At 34.8% G+C, this 24166-nt stretch overlaps 1 protein-coding gene across 1 annotated transcript; it reads right to left on the minus strand.

Moving 5' to 3' along the window:
- Positions 1–1762: 1762 nt before the first annotated feature.
- LOC140439079 (cytoplasmic dynein 2 intermediate chain 1) lies at positions 1763–23417 on the minus strand. Its single transcript, XM_072528746.1, has 9 exons — positions 23277–23417; positions 22637–22824; positions 18415–18947; positions 17129–17824; positions 16610–17033; positions 12010–12181; positions 8770–9046; positions 5587–5936; positions 1763–1968 (listed from the first exon to the last, which is right to left on the minus strand). The coding sequence occupies exons 1-9, from the start codon at positions 23289–23291 to the stop codon at positions 1846–1848; spliced, it is 2778 nt and encodes a 925-aa protein (XP_072384847.1). The 5' UTR covers positions 23292–23417; the 3' UTR covers positions 1763–1845.
- Positions 23418–24166: the final 749 nt, after the last annotated feature.

Below are 24166 nucleotides of genomic sequence, written 5' to 3' on the forward strand. Positions count from 1 at the left end.
AATGGCAGCTGTATATATCAGAGTTGTTTGAGGATGACAGGAATAATATTGCCGAATTCTACCAAAACTGTACTGACGGCCCAGAAATTATGAAATGCGAGGTAGAACACGCTATAAATAATGCTAAAATTAGAAAAGCTTGTGTTCCAGATGATACAATAACTGAGTTGCTGAAACTAATAGAGAATGATAACATAAAAGTAGTAGTAACACTCTTTAATTCAATATATAACACCGGAGTGATTCCCACAAATTGGCTCAATTTGGTTTTAGAAATGCTATGAGAACCGGGGAGGCACTTTTTGCGCTTCTTGCTCCTATTACAAAAATGCCGTGACCAAAGAAAAGATGTATCTGCATGTTTCGTGGACTTCGAAAAGGCATTCGATAAAGTACAGCATATACAATTAATGCAAATACTGAAAAATATCGAAATAGATGACAAGGATATTCGTGTCGTTAAAAATTTGTACTGTAATCAAACTGCTATCGTAAAAATTGGAGATAACTACACCGATGAAATCTCCATACAACGAGGAGTCAGATAAGGTTGCATTTTGTCGCCAACATTGTTCAATGTTTACTCGGATCAGTTATTTAAAAAGGCACTTGAGAGACAACCATATGGAATAAAAATCAACGGCAACTACTTAAAGTGATTAGATATGCAGACGATAAAGTAATTCTGCTTGACCATATTCACGATGTAGGTGTGGAAATTGGCATTAAAATAAACTCAAACAAAACCAAATTTTTAGTATTTAGTTGTGACCCACATCCCGATGCAAAGCTTCAATTAAACGGAGTCCAAGTTAAAAAAATTCACAAAATGACATATTTGGGAACTGTGATAACGGACCAACTAGATCCAGACATAGAAATAAAACGTAAAATAGCAATGACTAAAACTACTTCTATGAAAACGAAGTCATTTCTTTGCAATAATCATCTCAGTTTAGAACTAAGACAATGTCTTGTCAATGTTTTCAATGGATTTGCCTTCTATTTGGTTTGAAGATGGCTCCGACAATTTTTCAAACGATTTTAAGTAGCATTATAAGAAAATATAATCTTTCAGACTTTACAATCAATTATATATATATATGATATCCTAATTTTTTTCCAAAACTTTGATGAACATATAATGCATCTATTAATATTATTAGGAGAAATAGAAAATGAAGGACTAAAATTTTTTAAATGTACTTTCGCGAAAAATTATGTAAAATACTAAAAAATAATTACATCAAACCTGTAGAATTGCCATGAAAATGTTTCGAAAGATTTCCGCCGTTAGTACAATTAAACCTAGATCTAAGATGAATACTAATACAAGAATTATTATTAAACCCAACAGTCTTCCGGGTTGAACCGCGTGGATTATCATTGCGCTGAGCTTTCGACATCCTCTTTGATGTCTTCTTCAGGTTTTCCGAGGTCTCAGTCTCCCGAGCCCCCAGACACTACTACACTGATTACTAACCACTGCATTACTGGTACTGGGAACAGCGGACGGCTCATTTATACCGTCGATAGTGACGTGGTTAGGTGAAGGTTCTCGTGGGGGTTAGCGTAGAGACTGGCGAATATTTCTGACAGTAGGATTTTTGTTGGCGAATGGAGCGGACGATATTTTCTTTATAAAGATACTATTATATCAGACTTATATTTTATATTAAATCATTTGTCCTTGTCTCGCCGTGTCCTTTGTGTAGTTATGTCCGGTTCTTCTTTACTTAGAAAATAAAAATAGATATAAAAATTAGATATGAACTATATATTTTTAAAATCAAACAATCTTTACCAAACCTTAACAAAAATCTCAACATTTCATTAACGTAACTGTTATAACCTATTAACATAATTTAAAAATGTCTTTACACTCTTCTCATACACCTGGCTATTTTGCTGACCGTGCTCTTCGTTTAGTTGGTGAAGATATAGTGAACCAGTCTTTGTCCCTATTGCCTAAAATAAAAATAAAACTTTTAATGTATATATTTTTTTAAAAGCTTATATTTAATTAAGAATATGTTATAGTATTAAAAGATAATTCACAAATGCCGAATAGACTCGTGATTTTCAAATTTTAAATTAAAATCTGATTTAGATTTAATATCGACCCTAAGGTAAAACAACCCAAACCGTGGTTTTTTACCAGCTACATCGAGGCCGAGTGAATTGCCTGTCAATTTGCTCAAAGCGCCAACAATATACAACAACAGGTGGCTAACCTCCTTATTTTAATTTTTATTTTTTTTTATTTTTTGAAAACCAGTTCCCTAGTGGAAGTCGAGGCAATTGTGACTTAATTCCATCTCTCTCTTTTGTCGTTTCCCCATTACTGAGGATCTTGATTTCTTCCAATGTTCAACAATTTTTCTTCATTGGTCTCTATCTTCAGCTGCTCTGAGAGCTTCGCAGAATCAGGTTCCAGCTACATTCTTAATTCGGTCGGACCAAATGAGCTGTCCAAGGTATGCAGAGCATTCTCCTCCAGCACCACATCTCATCAAAGGCATCAATTTTTTTGGCGTTGGCGTCCGCCAAGTGTACAAGTCTCTGCACCGTATAGAAATATTGAGAGTACAAAGGCATTCACCAGTCTCATCTTGATATTTTGAGAGATAGATCTGTCTTTCCAAACTTCAGTTAGGCGCCTCATCGCCTCCTCATCGTCTCCTAACTTCTGCTTCACAGTTACCATCGTTAGTTATACTAGACCCGAGATAGAGAAAACTGTCCACTATCTGGTATTTCTGTGTAACAATCAGTCGAATAGTGTGGAATATGTCGACCGCCATCATTTTTGTCTTAGCTTTATTGATTTTCAGACCAACTTTATTGCTTTCGTATTCAGCGCTTCGCAGGAGATTAAACATTTTTTGCTCATATTCTGCTATAAATGTAGTGTCGTCAGCAAATCTTAAATTGAAGATTTTCCTACCAGCCTTTGTTAGTCCACAGTTGAATAAATCAGGTGACAACACGCATTCTTGTCTAACACCTCTCTCGGTCTTGAATTGGTTTAAAAACTTCCGATCTTGTCGTATTGTTGCTATGTTGGACTGGTACAGATTTTTGATAAGTGTCACCAGGTGCCACTTATTAAAATAAGAAACATAAGAAAGTACCAATGTCCGACTTCATTAGAATACAAAGATTGCAATGGGCCGGATATGTGATAAGAATGAGAGAGGATAGGCTACCAAAAAGAGCACTGAATGCTAGAATGCAGAGAAAGAGACTCATTGGAAAGCCAAGAAAGCGCTGGGAAGACACAGTAAACAGAGGCGCACAAGCCCTTTTAGGAGTCCGTGTATGAAAAAGATCAGCCACAGAAAAGCAAGGTTGGAGGCAAAAAATAAAGGAGGCCAAGGCTCAATTTGGACTGTAGTGTCGTAGAAAAAGAAGAAGAAGTCACCAGGTGCATTGGTGTGCCTATTTCTATTAAAATGGACCACAGATTTATCCAGCTTACACAATTAAATACACATTCATGATTACAATCAAATACCTTTTGATAGTAAACTAAGCATATAATCATACGTACTTAAAATTCTCTAGATTTTTCAATGAGTTGTCTCAGGTTCAGGATTTGTTCCCGTGTATCTTTACCCTTTACAAACCCCGCTTGTTCCTGAGGTATTTGGTAATGTAGATAGGTTTTTAATCTGTTTTTGATGATATGCAACAAGATTTTACTAGCATATGTTATAAGTTACAGTGTGCGCTAGTTTTCACATCTGGTAGTAGTTCTTTTTTTGTGTAGCGGGATATAAATTGAGGTACACTAATCACATGGCCTTTTTCCTTAATTCCAAACAACGACACAGATAAAACGGATGATATGTAATCCTTTGTTACCTAGTAACTCTCTATCTCTCTGCACATTTGAGAGATGTAATCAGCTTCATCTTTGCAGCACTGTTTTTTAATTTCTTTAGATAACGCTCTGTATACGTCGTTTGTTTTGTATCTACTTTTATATTCTTTTCTGCATTGAATCACAGTCCACGTATTATCGGATATCTACGGCTTACGGCTCTTACGTGGAGACCGCTGCCTCACAGCCTCACAGACTTTTGCAGCCTCGACTACCTTATCTTTGAGATAGATCCAAGTGCTCCCAGGGCCACTATCTACTTAGTCTAAAAAAAAGAGCTCCTTTTAGGTTTTGTTGGAAGTAATTGATTTTTGATGGATTAAGAGATATGACTTTTCTTAGGGGTCTTCTTTTGGGGACTTTAAAACGAAGTCGAACGTTCAATACCACGAGTTGAAGATGGCTTCCAAAGTCTGTGCCATATGTTTTACAGTTGATGCCCGACGATTTTCATCTTAATCTTATTAGGATGTAGTTTATTTGATTTCTTGTTCGTCTATCTGGGCTGCGCCATGTGTATAATCTCCGTGCATGATGTTGATAGAACGTGTTTGTAATTGTAAGATGTTGTTCTTCACAGAATTCTATTAGACGGTTGCCATTCTCATTTCTCTGTCTCAGTTCATTTTTACCCAGCACCCCTTCAATATTTTCATTAGATAGCCCTACTTTGGCGTTAAAATCTCCTAAAATTATGATTAGTTCACAATTGGGAATAGCATTTCGGAACAGCTATTCTTCTTGTGCAGCTGTTGTAGAAACGTATATCTGGACAAAGTGTAGGGTGTATTGGTGAATATTCTCATTTTAATGGATATTATCCTGTCAGTTTAGTTTAAAGGGTACAATTATTGCCACTCCATTTGTACGTGGGTTATCTGGGCCTAAAAAATAAACGACGTTGCCAGCAGTTGTTTTAAAATGCCCTTTACCACTCCAGTGAGTTTGTGAGAGTCCCAGTACCGAAAGATTGTGGTCTGACATTTCTTTTTCAATTATGTTCAACTTACCAGGGTTTTGGATCAGTCCCTGGACGTTCCATGTACCAATTCGCTGACATTTTCTTAAATTGAGTAAAAATTTGGACACATTTTTTGCCAGGTGCCTCTCACACCTTGGTAGCCGGTAGCATATTTCACACCATCCAACCCGGAACCGAGATGGCGCCGAGCGTGAGTCGGGTCGCTACACATCTCATATTCACTGACTGAAATTGTCATCGTTATGGAAAGAAATTCTTTTGGGAAAATAGTGCAGTGGCTTCTCATTGTCTTCTGCACCGCTGTATATGTGCCGTTTCTGTGGCTATAATTATCTCCACATGATCATTTAATATTATGCAGATATAATATTTATCATTCTATAAAGTTTCTACGTTATATATTTCGTCAGTATAGCTGTTTTGTTTATTTTATCTTAAAATTTGCAGCCGTTATTAATATTTCAAACATTATTCGTTTCCAAAATCGCAATTTGAAAAATGTTTAATATAAAATTGGATACGAAAGACAGTGAATAATCATATTAACATAAATTAATTTTTACATTGAAAAATACATAATATATTAAGTGTTTAGTAGAGGTGAAATCCTAAATTAAGAACCGCAAACTTCATAAAAAATTATATCAAACATAAATCTTTTACTACTTTTTTACCAGAAATATTAATTTTACCTACTTAAAGTACAAAAAACACATACCAAATAAGATTTTGTATTTTCTATATCTTCACACACAGGAGATAGCTTCATGCAAGAGATTTCTTCCTCGAATGGAACAGAAAAAACCGGAAACATATCACTTTCATTTAAATCCCAAATATTTATTCTATTTTTGGCATCCTTGGTGTAAAACACTACAGGCTTATTCTTAGACCACTGGATCAAATCGATAGGGCAGTATTGTATGCTGTTGTCTTTATCTGATAAAGTCATTAACGGTTTTTCTGATGATCTTGAATAAATGTTAATGTTGCCGTTCTCGTAACCAGCGAGAAAATATTCAGACGAAAAAGGACAACTTCCCAAACATTTTGCTATTGACTGTGATCCTGGAAAAATCGATTATGCTTAAAAAGTTCCTACTGTGAATATTTTATTAAATATAGTCAAATTCAAATCGAGCTTGGTCAATTATAAGAAACTTTGTGTAGTGTGGTCAATAGGATAACTATGGAATACAGCGGTGACGTTCCAAAAATACTTATATTTTAACCAGAAATATTAAAAAATTAGTAAACCTAATATGTTCTCCTTCACCTAATAGATTCTCTATTTACAAATGTAACAGAACACTCATAAATACGTGAAGCCAAATAGTCCAAATAGAACAGCCACACAGAAAATTTGTACCGTATCATGTTAAAGAATTAGTTGTACTTTGTAAAAATACCTATTTAAATAGTTTAAATAAGACGCAATCGCTTCGATTTAAGTTACCTCTCTTCCACTATCGTATTTACATGGGGTATACACATTCAAACCCAACGACAATGATGGTGAAGAATTGAGATGGGAAGAACCATTTCAAACCGAAGAAAGTAGCATTTAGAGAAGTATCAACAGAGATAAAAGAAAATATAAATCCTAAGAAAGTTCCAGGAAATGATCTCATAACAGAAGAACTATTAAAAAATCTATCAATAAAAGCCATAGTTAAACCTAATAAATGCTTCTATTGAGATATGTTCCCAGACTCTGGAAAGTAGCCGAAGTCATTATGATCGCCAAACCAGGTAAACCTAATGAAGTGACATTCTAGCGACCAATATCACTCCTTCCAGAGATGTCAAAACTATTTAAAAATGTAAAAAACTTTTATTGAAAAGATTAAAACCAATAATAGAAAGAAAAATTCTTATACCAAATCATCAATTTGGTTTCAGAAATAAATATTTCACTACAGATCAAGTTCATAGAATATTGAATATAATAGAAAAAACACTAGAAGGAAAGAAAGTCTGCTCTACAATCTTCTTGGACGTAGCACAGGCGTTTGATAAAGTCTGTCATGAGGGTTTAAACTATAAACTAAGAACGTTCATGCCTAAACAGTATTCAGAAATCTTAGAATCATACATTGCGAATAGATATTTCGAAGTAAAATAAGAAGAGTACACCGATTTAAGGGAGATCAAAGCTGGCGTGCCACAAGGGAGTGTATTAGGTCCGGTCCTGTACCTATTGTATACGTGTGACATTCCAGAGCTAGAACAAAACACTATTGCCACCTTCGCGGATGATACAGCCATACTAGCGAGCGATATGAGACACTAGTGAAGAAGCGACTGATAAGTTGTAATTATCAGTAAATGCAATACAAACCTGACCAGAAAATGGAGAATAAAATAAAATGAGACTAAATCTGCACACATTAATTTTACAAATAAAAAATAATACACAAGTTCCTTATGCAATATGAGCAAAATACTTGAGCATTACCCTAGCCGCGAGGATGCGCTGGAAAGTCTATATCAAAAAGAAAAGAGGGAATATTAAAAATAAGAAATTGTATTGGCTGATTGAAAAAAATTCAGAATTTTCCATTCATAATAAATTATCCATTTATAAGTAAATACTGAGGCCAGTATGGGTATATGGATGCCAACTCTGGGGCTGTACCAAAGCTAGTAATCTACATATTCTCCAGAGATTTCAAAACAAAGTATTAAGGAACATTATTGAAGGTCCTTGGTACATCCGTAACCGCAACCTCCACCAGGACCTGGGTTTGGAAACTGTGACCGAAGTAATCAAGAGGACAGCAGCAAGTCACGAGTAGAGGCTGCATAGTCATATAAATGCCGAGGTAATCCAACTTCTTGACAAAACTGAACTAAAGAGAAGACTCATAATGACAAAACCATTTGAGTTAGTGTAAATGTTTAAAAGTATAGTGTAAAAAACAGTGTATAGTACTATGATGTTATTGCATAGTGCATTAGTTGATAGATAAAATAAGAGTAAGCCATAAGGTAAGCCCTTCGATTAAAGTATTTGCTGTTCATTAAGTTAGGTCAGAAAATAACTGATTATATTGGTCATTTGTGACCAGACAGCAGTATATAAACACCGTACAGGTGTTATACAAAACAAAACCATGGGGTATACGTAAACTCATCACCAATTAGCATAAATGTAGAAAGTACAAACCGATCACCACAATAAAGCAGGGATTTTAAAATAGACCCGGAGAGATTTGCTAACTGATCACTGGGCCTACCTGCACCCCGTGGCAGTTAAATAGTTTCAAATCATTAAGATTTAAAAATTTGAAAGAATAATCCAAGTCCGAATGCAAATAAAATAACGAAGTTACGGACTATTTCAGATATAACCGGAATTAGCACATGCTCACAAATATTTTTACTAAAAAGTTCACTATTCAAAACCTATGCAGCTGATTTCAAATTCGTTTAGATTGGCAGATACGTCTAATAGGCCACTCACCAGGAGACACCCGATATAAATAAATCAGTTAAATTTTAAAGCAATTCGCTTAAAATAATTTCTGAATTTAATAGATTATCAACTAAACAAGAAATGTAACAGGCAACAGGCAATCTTCTGCCTTAGAAACCAGCGCCTTGGGGCAAAAATGCTGGTGATGAGTCTATCTATTTGCGGTGATGAGTTTACCAATCTCCAAAGGATGCCGGTGATCAGTTTGCTATATCTAAGAGGGTCTAATAATTTAATGGAGGCTATAAAGTGATGATTCTTTACATGAAAGTAGGGATGACAGCGTATTTTAAGAAGATCTGTCATTGGTCTATTTAAATAGGGACGCTTTACGTCGAGGGTCAGACAAAATAATTATATCCATTCTATTAATCCCCTCATCTCGATTTGAATTCGACTGTTAATTTATTTTATAAAAATTACCTGGAAGAAATTTCCTTACATTACTTCTTCCCCCTTTCACAAGATGGTGAATTATAAAACCATAATTGGTAGATATAAAAAGGTAATTAGTGTTTTGGTGACTAGTGATAAAATCAGTACATTGCAAATCCGGTAAATTGGGATGTAAAATCTTCAAAGATATGTTAGTATTTTTTACTAGAACTACTTCGAGGTTATTTTCAGACTTGTTTTCCTCCAATTGCTTCTTTATAACTGTCCATAGAATTATTTCGCCGTCTTCGTCCAAGCTACAGAGCTGAAAACAAAATATGAAATGTATCGATATATTTTGTATAAGCGAAAGGATTAAATCTGCTATACTAGATTTCAAAGCAATTAATGATAGAGTCTGTAGCATAAGAATAAAGGGCAAATGGTTCAATCTATCGATATTCTCAGTGTATGCACCAACCGAAGAAGCAGCAGAGGAAGAGAAGGAAGAATTCTATGACTCCCTAACCCGATTATACACGGAAGCCCCAAAACATGACATCAAAATAATATTAGGGGACTTAAACGCAAAAATAGGCAAAGAAGAACACATAAGACCGGTAGCTGGAAATCAGAGTCTACATGACATTACCAATGACAATGGTTCAAGGCTGATTGAGTTTGCAGCAGGGTGCAACATGATTATCAAAAGCACCCAATTTGCCAGGAAAAACATATATAAGGTAACATGGAGATCAAATGATGGAAGAACGAGGAACCAAATTGATCACGTATTAATTGATGGGAGGCATTCCAGTAGTATAATAGACGTAAGAACTAGACGGGGACCAGATAGTGATACAGACCATTTCCTAGTAAAGGCCAAGCTCAGAACTAGAATCTCAACACAAACAACAGACAAACAGACGAAGATCGAAAGATGGAATGTGTCTAAATTGGAAGAAGAAGAGGGAAAGAGACAATACCAACTAGAATTGAGAAACAGATTCCAGGTGTTGGAAACGAAAGAAAATGAAGAAGAAAATATAGATCAGAAATGGCACTCCATTAAAACGATCATTACAGAAACAGCAGAGAAGTGTATAGGTAGGAAGAGAAAAGCAAAAAGAAATAAATGGTTTGATGAAGAATGCGAGGATACCTTAAAAGAAGCAAACAAAAGAAGAATCGACTACCTAGCAAACCCGACGGATGAAAAACGTGAACAATACAATAGAGAGAGAGCCTTAGCCAGAAGAACAGTAAGGAGAAAAAAGAGACAACATTTACAACAACAAATTGAAAAAGTAGAACGTGAACACAGAAGCAAGCAAAATAAAAAATTCTACAAAGGAGTAAGACAACATAAGAAAGGTGCATATATAAGAACACCGAACTTTGTGAGAGATAAAAATGAGCAAATGATTACAGCTGAAAATAAAATAATCGAAAGATGGGCTGAATACTTTGAAAGTCTTCTAAATGTCCAGGTAGACGCGGATGGAAATAAAGCAAATTGTGAGTAGCAAACGGCCGAGATAGAAGTACCCCCGCCAAGCCTGGAAGAAATTATCACGGCGATAGAAACCCTAAAAAATGACAAATCCCCGGGACTAGACAATATTGATGCAGAACTGATTAAAAAAGGAGGGCATGAACTTAGAACTAAAATACACCAATTAATGAAAGAAGCCTGGGAACAAGAAATAATGCCAAAAGAATGGAGTGGCTGTATTATCGTGCCAATACATAAAAAAGGCAGATAGGATACATGTGGCAACTACAGGGGAATCTCACTAATCGGTACTACATATAAGATATTAGCTTCAGTTGTACTAAAACGATTACTGCCATATACAGAGGAAATTATTGACGATTACCAATGCGGCTTTAGGCCTGGAAGATCAACAATCGACCAAATATTTACTATCAGACAAATGCTAGAAAAGTATTGGGAATATAATAAAGAAGTACACCAGATCTTCATAGATTTCAAACAAGCATATGATTCCATAGATCGCTTAAAACTGTGGAGTGCAATGATGGAGTTAGGCGTACCAAAGAAGCTGACCATGATTGCGCGAATGTGTGTCAACAATTCCTTTGCACAAATTAGAATAGGAGGCAAAACTTCAAAGGTTTTCGGCATAAGCACCAGACTCAGACAGGGAGACCCGCTGTCCCCATTACTATTTAACCTAGCATTGGAATATGCAATGCGAAAAATCTATACCAGAGTCAAACCAGACATAACTGCCAGAGGAGCAAAGATTATTCTCGCATTTGCAGATGATGTAGATGCAGTAGCACAGACAACACTGGAAGTTAAGGATATAGTATCGAACTTTGAAGAAGCAACACTAAGCGTAGGCCTGAAAATAAACGAAGAAAAAACTAAATACATGGTCGTATCAAAAAAGGAACGACAGCGAATAAGACAAAACATTACCATAAACGATCATAATTTTGAGGTGGTCAAAGAATTCAAATACCTAGGAGCAACAATTACCAGTGAAAACACAGGAGAACGGGAGGTTGAAATACGAATACTGGCGAGGAATAAATCATTCTTTGCCATTCAACATCTAATGAGGTCAAAGCTTCTCTCAAGGCGTGCCAAAATCCAAATGTACAAAACCATAATACGACCAGCAGTGACATATGGAAGTGAAACATGGACATTGAGAAAGAAAGAAATTAATAAGCTATTAGTATGGGAACGCAAAATCCTGCGAATTATATATGGTCCTTGCAGGGACAGCGTGACAAATGAATGGAGGAGCAGATACAACAATGAAATAGAGACTCTCTTCGGGAAAGGAAACATCGTAAGATACATAAAAGCCAATAGATTAAGATGGGCAGGCCACGTGGTACGGAGTGATGACGACAGACTGATTAGCAATGTATTTTGGGAAAGACCAGATGGTAGAAGATCGACAGGAAGGCCTAGAAAAAGGTGGAAAGACGCAGTCAGGGAAGACCTGGAGAAGATGGAAGTAAGGCCATGGGAAATAATAGCACAGGATCGGAATCAATGGAAGGCAATAGTAAACGCGGCAAAAACTCACGAAGAGTTGTAAAAGCCAATGATGATGATGATGATATATTTTGTACAGATCTACGAAAACTTGTAATAGAACTTAAGGAAAATAGAATCAAAATAAAAAGAAAAAAAAAGAAAAGAAAACATGCAGTACGATCGGTGTAGAACTGATGGCTCCCAGAAAATAAAAAATATGTCCATATAAAAAAATTAATAGCGAGCAATTACAAAATGTTTCCTACCTCATTAGCTTGATTCTTGTAAGTATTTTCCTCGGATGACACATCCAGATGATGTAAGGCTACAATCTTGGTCAGGTGACCAGAATTGATGTCAGTACAAAAAAGAGGCACACTTATTTCTACATTGGACTTACTAACTATTTTGCGTCTTATGTCCCATACCAAAATGGTGCTAAAAAACAAAAATAAGTCAAATCAAAGATGTAAAATACTTCCTACAATATTATTTAGTCCATTGAAAAGAACATTTTACTCTTTTGGTGTATCGGGAGAGTAAGAAGAAGCTTAAGTTCAAGTTTCTGAACCATCTAGGAAAAATGGTACAAAGGGTTTTCACGCTGTATCTCGTAAACCAGCAATCCTATAGAAAATTTTATTGTACATTATTTGTAACAAATTAAATTGTCTACAACTTTATTCCTATTACTTTTAATCTTAAAATCGAAAATAAAAAAGTTATAAATAAAAATTACCAAACATTTTGAACAAATTTTCTTTTGGGTTTTATAACTTTTTTCTGTACTTTGGATTTTACAGCGCTCAAAGTTGACCGGGTTTTTGAATACTCGCCATCTTTCGAATAAGGCGTTTTCGCACTGTATCTCCTAAACTAGCAAACTAGCAAACCTGATAACTTTTTTGAATTTTCACTACGAATTTTTTTAATTTCATTATTTTCTCTGGGTTTTACAGCACACCGAAGTTGATCTAATTCTTGAATAATCGTAAGAACACGATAAAAACGAATCTTAGTTTTCTATTATATATTTTCTTATTGATATAATGTATCATTTGCATTAACTTTCCTATAAGATAATTAATTTATTAGCGACATTTTTCCCGAACATCTATGAGCTAGAGTTTGATGATACGTTTTTTTAGGTGGTATCCCCATTAGACCTCATCAACAGATAATTTCCAGACGAAATAATATTAAGAATATTATATATTTAAAAAGTTGGCCTGTGTCGTTTGAACTGACAAGAACCACGTGTTCCAGTCGAGCAAGGAAGCATGTTGCTCTTTAACTATTAACATTTACAACCATTGTTATTGACCTAGGGTCGCATTATATTTTAAATTTTGATATCTGAACCATATATTGATGTCTCCAGTGAAATTTTAGTGTTAGCTACAAGTACTAACAGAATGAGGATGATCTGAGTTAGATCGAAAATGTTATGCTTCTCTTATTTTTGGACGACACTTTTAACAAGTTTTAATAAAAATGTATTTGTACCAATTTACAAATTTTAACATTTTTTACTTCTATATTAGTTATTTAAAAAGTTTTTTTCGAGTTATTTGTTTTCCATTTTTTTTATGGTCCACCCTGATGATCAGGATCGAAGGTGAATATTTGCGGAAGAACAGAAAATAGAATTGGCTTCATTGCAGATAATTCATCTTCGAATTCTTAGAATTTTTTTATTAGTTTTGATATTTTTATGATTTTACTACTGGGTTCTTAGGGATAACAACCCTAAGAACAACAAAACAATAGCCCTACTATCGTCGACGTTCAAGCTACTAGAACGACTTATCTACAACAGAATTAGTTCAAAGCTACTAGAATCAATACCGGTTGATCAGGCAGGTTTCCGACCGAAAAAAGGCTGCACAGATCAGGTTATTTCATTTACCACATTTATTGAGACAGAGTTCCAGAGAAAATTTAAAACTGCAGCCACACTCATAGACCTAACAGCGGCCTACGACACAATCTGGAGAGAAGGCGTGATATAAAAGCTCCTCCGTACAATCCCCTGTAAATCCACCGCTCGAATAATCAACAGCATGCTAGCCGACCAAACGATTCAAGTAGTCTTGAGAACCGACATCAGCACACCAAGAAAACTGAAGAATGGACTGTCTTAAGGATCTGTCCTAGCTCTTAACTTAACAAAATATATAATAGAAAATTAAGTCTAATGGTTCGTTTTTATCTTATTCTTACGAGTAATCCAGAGCTCAGTCAACTTTGTAGCGCTGTAAAACCCATAAAAGTTAATGAAATTATACAAATTTGTAAGAAATTAATATTTTTTGAAAAACCCTTTATAAATTGCTCTGATGTCATTTTATTGTAAAGGCTACAAAGAAAATTTGTTTAAAATTTTTTTAAATTTATTTTGCTACAAATAATGTTTTATAAAATTATCTATATAGTTGCTAGTCTACGAGATACAGTGCGCAATCCCTTTGCACCTCTTATTCCAATATGGCGAATATTTAAGAACCCAGTCAACTTGAAGCGCTGTATAATTAAGAAAAATTAATGAAATTAAACAAATTTGCAGTGAAAATTATTCTTTAAAAATGCTTCTATAATATTGCTTTGAAGTAATTTTATTGTAAAATTACAAAAAAGGTCCAAAAGAAAATTTATTCCAAAATTTTTTTAGTTATTTTTGTTTATAACTTTTTATTTTCAATTTTACGACAAAAAGTAAAAAAAAAATAAAGTTGTAGAAAAATTTAATTTTCTACAAATAATATTATATATAATTTTCTGTAGGATTGCTAATTTACGAGATATGGCGTGAAAACCCTGTGCAAAAAATCTACCAAGAAAAGCTATCGTAAAATTAACAAATTTAATAAATGCTGCCTTTAGACTACAATATGTTCCAGATTTATGGAAGATAGCTGAGGTGATCATGATACCAAAGCCTGGGAAACCCCCCAATGAGGTGACATCATATAGACCAATATCACTCCTACCTGTGATGTCCAAGGTGTTTGAAAAACTCCTCCTGCGAAGAATCCTGCCAATAATTGAAGAAAAGAAAATAATTCCAGATCATCAATTTGGATTTAGAAATAAGCATTCGACAATTGACCAAGTGCATAGAATAACTGCTATAATTGAAAGATCATTAGAGAAAAGAAAAGTCTGTTCTGCAACCTTCCTAGATGTGGCACAGGCGTTTGATAAAGTCTGGCATAAGGGTTTGATACATAAACTTAAATCATTCATCCCTAAACAATATTCAAATATATTACAATCATATCTAGCGAACAGACATTTTAGAGTTAAACAAGAAGATGCATACACTGATCTCAAGGATATTGAAGCAGGTGTTCCACAAGGGAGTGTATTGGGTCCAGTCCTATATCTAATATACACGTGTGATATACCTGAACTAGAAGACGACACCATAGCTACCTTCGCAGATGACACTGCTGTCTTAGCGGTAAGTGACACCGTCGAAGAAGCTACAGAAAAACTACAAAATTCAATAAATAAAATCCATGAATGGACCAAAAAATGGAAAATTAAGCTGAATGAGAATAAATCAGTCCATATAAATTTTACCAATAAGAGAATTAATAATTTTCCTATTAGAATAAATGATGTCCAAGTGCCTATTGCAACATCAGCAAAGTACTTGGGGATCACTCTTGATGCGAAACTTCGCTGGAAAGCTCACGTAAAGAAGAAAAGAGAAGAACTAGGCATCCGCTACAAGAAAATGTATTGGTTAATGGGAAGACAATCCTCTCTATCCATAAATAATAAACTTCTAATCTATAAACAAATACTGAGACCAGTATGGACCTATGGCTGCCAACTCTGGGGCTGTGCCAAGCCTAGTAACATCAAAGTAATCCAGACATTCCAGAATAAAGTACTGAGGAACATCGTAGATGCGCCTTGGTACGTTAGGAACAACGACCTTCACCGGGACCTCAAGATGGAAGACGTCAATCAGATAATCAAGAAATTTGCAGGGAGCCATGAACAACGACTCCATCATCATGTAAACGTCGAGGCTATCCAGCTCCTCGACAATACGAACCTAGAGAGAAGGCTCAAAAGAACAAAGCCTTTTGAATTGGTATGAGTGAGTGAAAAGCAGAGTAAAGTGTTGTGCGAGTATGCATGCTAAATTTAATGCTAGTTATTAGAAATAATAGGAAAGATACTAGTGAGTAGACACCTAATTTTAAGATCTCATTAGTAATTTAAGTTAGAAACAAATTGATAATTGGTCTTACTGACCAGATTTTAATGTAAGTACACTTCTGTGTCTTTAGTAAAAAAAAAAAAAAATATTTTTTTATTGATATAATTTTCGTGTTCAAGTCGAGCAAGGAAGCATTTGTAGTGAAAATTATTCTTTAAAAATGCTTCTATAATATTGCTTTGGCGTAATTTTATTGTAAAATTACAATAAAGGTCCAAAAGAAAATATGTTCCAAAATTTTTTTAGTTATTTTTGTTTATAACTTTTTATTTTCAATTTTACGACAAAAAGTAAAAAAAAATAAAGTTGTAGAAAAATTTAATTTTCTACAAATAATATTATATATAATTTTCTGTAGGATTGCTAATTTACGAGATATAGCGTGAAAACCCTGTGCAGCATCCTTTTTTTCAAGATAACGGCTGCAGGAAAATCCCACAAACTTGAACTTACCCTCCCAACACACCAAAAATGTGTAAAAAAAAAATAAAATTGCGGCCTTCAGGCATGTAAGCTAAGGCCTCAAAAATGTAACATTTTAATGGACTAATTATTTTCTTATATCATTTGTTATTGAGTTTTTAAACCAGTTTTAAAGAGATTTAAAACCATTAATAAATTAGTCTTACCCATCATCTATGCCCATAAAAATTAGCTCAGAGTGTCTAGTTCCAAAAGAACAACAGCTTACAATACCATAAGGCCTTAATATAACCTCTGCTTCGTTACAGTTAAAAACATTCCAGAGGGCTACTACACTTGTCCGCTTCTTTGTATGGACTGTGACCAACCTATTACTAATATCACAGGAAAAATATACAGAAGATACTTCACTGCCTGCAAAAATATCTTCGCTTGTATTAAATTTATAGTAACCATCGCTAAATGGTGACGAGTTCTTATCTTTCTGCAGAGAACTATTGACATTTGTTACAGATTCTTCTTGGATTCTTAACATCAGTTCCCCAGCTGACAAAATGAACTTATTTAAGGAGTTTTCATTGATAGTTGCTTTATCTGTATTACGTGAGACCATATCATCACTACCGACGCCTAAAAGATTTAAAACAAAATTTTATCCCTCACAAAGTAAACTGCCACACTTACCTAAACTGATATATAACTAACAAAAAAATTGACACACTTACCCAAGAATTCACTTTTATAAGCTTCCCAAAAATTAGGAATAGACTGATCAAAATTTGTAAATGCAGAAGGTTCTTGAGTCCACTTCGTCCTATAACCAATATCGTCGGTTTGAATCTCTTCGTCTACGTCATCATCTCCCGTTTGACAGAAAACTTGAATCGTATTTCCCCTTCCATAATTCTTTATGAAGGTTTCATAAGGAACAGGTGCTAACTCAAATAAGGTAAAATTACAAGAATCTAGTCTTATCATGCTAAGAATTTCTTTTCCTCGTTTTCGTTTGGTTTCTATACTTTTTCTACGTTCATACTTTTTCTTTGCATCTAAGAAGTTTATAAATTGTAGAGATTTTTGTTCCTCGAAGCCCTCGTCTGATAAAGAGGCAGGGTTGTTGACTAAAACTAAATTTGTATTTTCTTTTTCTATAGATTCTTTTATATTATCCAAAATCTGACGATGTTTAAAATCAGCCATTTCAAAATGACCTGAATCATGTTTTCTCTCTTCATCGCTACCCGTAGACTGCACTCTTCTTTGACCAGAACCGGTTTCTTTGGTCTTGAATTCTTCTAAACTCGTCGTTGACGAGCTACTGCTGGTGTCTTCTACTGAAATATTGTCCAGGTTGGTCGAACTCGAAGATGAATACACTTCAAAATCTGATTCGTATGATTCAAAATCATCTTCATATTTATCTAAAAATATCGATATATATAAATATAGGTTAAAATAATGAATTAGTTTAGTACAAAGAAAAATTGCCATATGCAATAAGATTCAGGCTATGTAAGTACTGTCAACTAATTTTCTATTTCAATCTCCATTGCCTCTTTTGCCTTTAAGTGATGATCTATAGCGCCGAAACTTTGACATTGACAGCTACAACTTGCAAATATCTCAGAGGAAAATGGAAAGGTCAATGCTGAGTATATCGCTTCCTGACCGAGTTATAAAACGAAGAAAAGGAGTCACCGATGTAATTTCTTGAATTGCCACACTGAAATGGAATTGGGTCGGACACGTCGCTTGAATCAGTGATGAAAGGTGGACGAAGAGATTGCTTGAGTGGAGGCCGAAGTTAGACAAAAGAAGTAAAAGAAGACCCCCTACTCGTTGGATTGACGATCTCAAGAAAATGTCAGGAAATTGGATGAAAAGTGCTCAAGATAGAGCACAATAGACAAAAATGAGGGAGGCCTATGTCCAGCAGTGGATGTAAAGGGCTGGATGATGATGATGAGCAGAAAAGCTCCAGTAGAAAAAAATGTGTGATGTAAATACATACCTTCTTCCGAAGTCTCAGATTTCGGACTGAGCGATTTTAATTTCGTCATCTTTTCTTTGATCGTATCTATCCGAACTTGAGGTACATCAGGGCCGACGATATTAGTATTAACAATACTTCCCTTTCTTAAAGTGGCAGTCTTTGGTCGTTCTGATATCGTGCTCGAATCTGGTGATGTATATACAGATTTATTTTCTTCCAGTGAAGGATATTCTGACGATTTATTATCAGAAACTGTACTCTTAACGATATTAGAATGCGCAGGTTTGACCAATCTTCCACTAGGTTTGTCTTGACTTCTTTTTTCGGCAGTCTTCGAAGGTTTTGAACTTTCAATGGTTTTGGATACTTTCTTTACAGTTGATTCCGTAACTTTTTTAGCAGGTTCTTTAGATTTGAGAGCGTTAGAGTACATGTTCTTTGAAGGAAAAAACTGAGAAGTAGCTACTCTACTACTAGACGGCGTTTCAGGCACTTCTGGTTTTCGTTTTTTCGGCATTGTTGACTTGACGTCTGGTTTTGATTTTGATTCGCTACAATTAAAAAATATTATTTTTTTCATTTCATTTATTTTACACTTATTAACAACATTATTCTTATTTTTATATTGTTTATTTGGAAAATATTGAAGTTTATGTCATCACTGATTGATTGATAACTAAACTTCAACAAGTCGCCAGGAGATGTCGCAAATGTTAATATCAAAATTAAAATTAAATCATGACATTCATTATCGCGTATCAGTCTTAAGATTACTGGAATCTGTAGGTTTTTTTGGTAAAACTTAATTTTTATGAATGATAAATGATAGCAGAATTGATTAAAGCAGAGTTGCCTAGCAAAATTTAAACATAATTACCTTTAATAAAATATATTGTGATGGATTCGACCGTTACTTGATGGAAATTCATTTTATAGAACAATAAAACACTGAAAACTTTTATTTTTAAAACTTCCACAAAATTTTTTATAAATTGTTATCCCTACAGCTGTTTCGGAAGCGTGCCTTTCGAAGGTGATCTATTTTTGGTATGTGTTTACGTTTTACATTTAAAATTTTATTTATTGTTTGTTCGTTGTACCCATTGTTTACTGATATTTTCTTAATGATATTTAATTCTATCTCAAAGTTGTATTTTATATGAAAGCCCTGAACTTAGGTAGTATTTCGACCACCAGAGAAAAAACCCGATTAAATATACAGGCAAAATATCACCAAAATAGCCAAACACATTAAAAGAAAGGAATAACACAAGCTACCCAAAGTGAAACGACAGAGCTATGAACAGAAATGGAAGACTACTAAACACATACATAGAAAACAACGACAACGTTATGGCAATGGGCCCTACAGACCCAACGCACTACCCAGGAAACGGACTTCTTACACACATAGACATTGTAGTAGCAAGAAAACTAGGACTACAAACAGAATTACAAACATTAAACGAAGGTACAACGGACAACAACCCCATCCTATTAGAACAAGGAACGTGGGAAGAAGAAAGTACAATCAAAAGCGTCAGGAAGAAAACAAAGTGGACGAACTTCAAAAGACTCGTGAGCACTGGAATTAATATAGTTCCAGTAATAGACAACCCACGAGAAATAAAAGACAGAGTCCTAGAGTTGGAAAACATCATCCAACAAGCACTCAGAAACAGCACTACAGAAGAGGAAGTAGAAATGCACACGGGAAGATTTAATACGGGATATACCACAAGAAATAAAATACTTAATAAGGGAAAAGAACAGAGCAAAACAGACAGCAAGAAGGACAAGGAACCAGGCAGACAAAAATAGAGCAAATAGGCTAAACAGAGAGGTCAAAACAGCACTACAACAACACCGTAGTTTAAGCTGGGAAATAACGTATTAGACATGGAGGAGCAAGGACCAAATATGAAAAATATTTGGAAGCTTCAGAGAATACTGAGAAATGACAGAAAGCCAATCCCTCCATTACATGGAGAAAACGGAATAGTCTACACCACAGTGGAAAAAGCAGAGTTAATGAGGAGTACTCTCGAGAGAGAGTGTACATTAAATTACCACCAAGACAAGGACATTGACTTCATAGAAGAAGTCGAAAGACAAAGAGAAAGACCCGAAAACCCAAACGAAATCATCCTTTCTACATCAGCGGAGGAGTTAAACGAGCTAATTAAAAACAGCTCGCCGAAAAAGTCACCTGGTTCCGATCAAATAACGAACAGGGCTCTAAAATACTTACCAACGAGAGCCGTAGTATATTTAACAAACATAATCAATGCGATGCTAAGATTCAAGAAATTCCCAACAGATGGAAAGAGGCCCATGTCATAATGTTACCAAAGTTCGGAAAAGACAGCACATTTCCGCAAAATTACAGGCCAATAAGCTTACTAGCTGCAATCAGCAAGATTGTAGAGAGAGTAATAAGAACTGATATAATGAAAGAAAAAGCCAGGACAAAGTTCGCGGAGATAGAGAACCATCCCAGTCATATATAGCGAGAGATAATGAGGTACGACGCTTTCCACAGATGGAAGCACAAAAGGCCCAAACAACAAATAGTAGAATAAAATCAAAATACTAGAGAGAAAATCAAGAATCACACCAGATAGAAAACAAACGGCCAGAGGGAAAACACTTCAAAAAACAACAACAACGCACAATGAAGATAGTTCGTAGCTCATAACACTCAGAACACACAGCTGTTCGTAGACAATCGCTAAATACAACGTGAGTCGAGTTGCCTTAAGAGGACAAACTCTATATTGTCATATTGTCTCATATTTGTATATATTTTTCAATATTATAATATATATACTGTACTAATTATGATTTTTGTTTCAGGGCTACCTACAAAAAAAAATTTTTAAAAAAAAACACAAAAAACGGCATCGACCACCAAAAAATAAAAAAATACTAACAAAAACCGGAAGCCAACAAAAAAAAAACACCCTTGAGAACCAAGTCACCGAACTGAGCCTAGCTCAGAGTGGAGACTTGAGGCCCAAGTAAGCAATTTTAGTTCTTTGTAGTTCTATTACCCAGAACCCCCACATGAAGAGCATTTGGCTGATAGTTGTGCCCCTAAGGCGCTTCAGAGTGCTATAGGGGGAAAGGGATATTCTGGAGCATTGGAGCGCGGTGGAGTGACTCCTGTTTTTACTCGAGTTAATATACCTCGCTCCAATGAATTGTTACACCCGAACGTAATTCTTAGGGGTGAACATGTCTCACAGGCTGGGTTTAATTAAATTGCTTGCTTGCTTGCAAATATATCACTTGAGAAAGGCAAGCTGCCGAAACAGTTGTAATGATAAGAATTTATAATAAATTTTTTCGAAGTTTTCAGTGTTTTATTGTTTTAAAAAATATATTGTCATTAGTTTTTATTTAAATGAATCTAACGTTATTTGACAGAGAATAATGTAGAGAGCAGAAACCAGAGAGGACAAAAAGGATGTTAGAAACAGCAGAGATGAAAAATTGATGGTGAGACACTATGGGACAGAGCTAGAAGTACAGATATACGACGTAGATGCAAGGTGGAGCACATCAAGAACTGGGTAAAAAATAGAAGAGTAGAATGGAACGATCATAATATGAGTAGAATGGCAACAAATAGAGTAGTAAAGACGGCAAGAGACGGTTTTCCAATAGGAAGACGACCAGTAGGAAGACCACGAAAACGATGGAACGACAACTTACTGGAGGCAAACAATAACAACAACAGACAGAGTCATGTCTACATAAAAAAAGAAGAAGAGGAAGGAGAAGAAATTATGCGACGTACAAGTATTGTTCAACCAAGCCTTAAATATTGTTAAAGCTAATAATTGGCCAAATGATCTGCAATTAGATTTTATTCTTGAACAGCACTTAGTACCTATTATTATTAATTTAGGTAACGATGATTCCGCATCGAAAGATTCTGATAGGAATTTAATTACGGCACCAGTTCAAGTACGATCCGGAATTTTGTTCTCAGAACCAAAGCATTTCGAAGGGGGCTCTCTTACTGTAGGCATCCCACTTGGCTGGTAAACTTTACTGATGACGCAAGTATATTGATCTTAGGATCGTCTTTAAAAATCAGCTTCTGGATACTGCAAACGATGTTTTGGAGGAGGCTTATATATGTGGTTGAGTATGAAATTAAATCGGGAGAAAACAAATTATATGAGGATATTTGATATATGAAGACGTATTTTTAGTGGATAAAAATTGTTACCTTGATTTAACTGTTTTTTCCGAAATTTTCGGTCGTACGCTTGTTTTTAACTTGGTCTTTTCCGATGATTGCAGTTCCATTTTTTTCTTCCTCTCCTTGCTATTTTCTCTAACCTTTGATGAAGTTGTTGATGTTGTAGAAGGCACCTTTTTGGTTGTTTTGGTTGTTGTGGACATTTTCGCCACATTCTAAAACAGTAAATATCTTTTAGACAATAATAAAGAATTTAGCTACTAAGTATGTTTTGTCAATTTTTTTCTTTAGACCCATTAATCCATCTTTGGACCTAATATTTTACATACAATACTATACAATAAGGTCATTCATTTCCATCTTTCTTAGACAATGTTTTTAACTGTAATTAGTGTATATAGTTCATTAATACAATACATTTAAGGACGGTCATGTCATTCATGTTTATTTAAGGTCCTTTCGAGAACTGCATAAATTATATATTTTTTTCTTTGATATACAAACATACAATTAAAAATATTGATCTCAAATCGACATACAAAAAGACGTATTATGTTTAAATTTATAAATACACAAATTTTTCTTATTTTTTTTCCAAAAATCTAGTGGGCATTATCCTCAGTTACTGTAAATATCTAAAAACATCAAAAAATGTTGGCTTACTTACCTTTCTAGTAGACATTAACAAGTTACAATTGAGACATTAAAAAAATAGAACACAGATTTGACAGTAAGAATTGTGTCATTCTTATGATACCAACAATATAATAACAAGGCTATGTGTAGCGTAGAAATAATCGATACTGGGGTGTCCATGGCTCGTTGCCATACAAACAAACACGAACGTGTCGTGGCCTTTTATCGAGAGTATAAAAGGTTTAAAAGCTTAAATTTATTGTAAACCTAGTAGTGAAAGAATTAGGTAAACATTAGGTTGGCATTAATGTCGTAAAAATAATGATAAAAATGTCAACTTTACAAATAAAAATAATAAATTTGCTCTATTGGCTTATTTATCATGCCTAATTTATAACACATACCTAATTTGACGACATTTATCCTCCTTTCTATCATGCGATCTGTTCTGTTGTATGATAGGTCATGGGTTCTGTCAGCAATTTGCTAGATCAGGTCACATCTCCGCGAAACTGATTAACTATGTACGACCAAGCCTGAGTGAAAACATAAAGCTCTGCTTGTAAAGTATACAAAGAAAGATCAAATCATTCTAAATTTAAAAAATATGTTACAGTAGGCGGTACAGTAGAGTAGTGCGAAGCTTTATACTGTTTTTTATATTTTTAAAATTTATATAAAATTTTTAAAATTGAATAAAGTAATTTTACTATTTATTTATTATTTATATACACACATACACTCAGGGATTCTACAGTATTCACTGCCTTTCCTCGCTCAACCGTTTCCATCTCTTTCTGTTGTCCCATTCTCCATCATTTAGGCCTCTCTTACTCATGGCGTCGTCCACTTCGTTCCTCCAGGATCTTTGGGGTCGTCCTCTTTGCCTTCTTCCTATGGGGCTCCATTCGGTTATTCTCT

This window comes from Diabrotica undecimpunctata, chromosome 4, assembly GCF_040954645.1.
Source record: "Diabrotica undecimpunctata isolate CICGRU chromosome 4, icDiaUnde3, whole genome shotgun sequence".
Classification (NCBI taxonomy): Eukaryota; Metazoa; Arthropoda; class Insecta; order Coleoptera; family Chrysomelidae; genus Diabrotica; species Diabrotica undecimpunctata.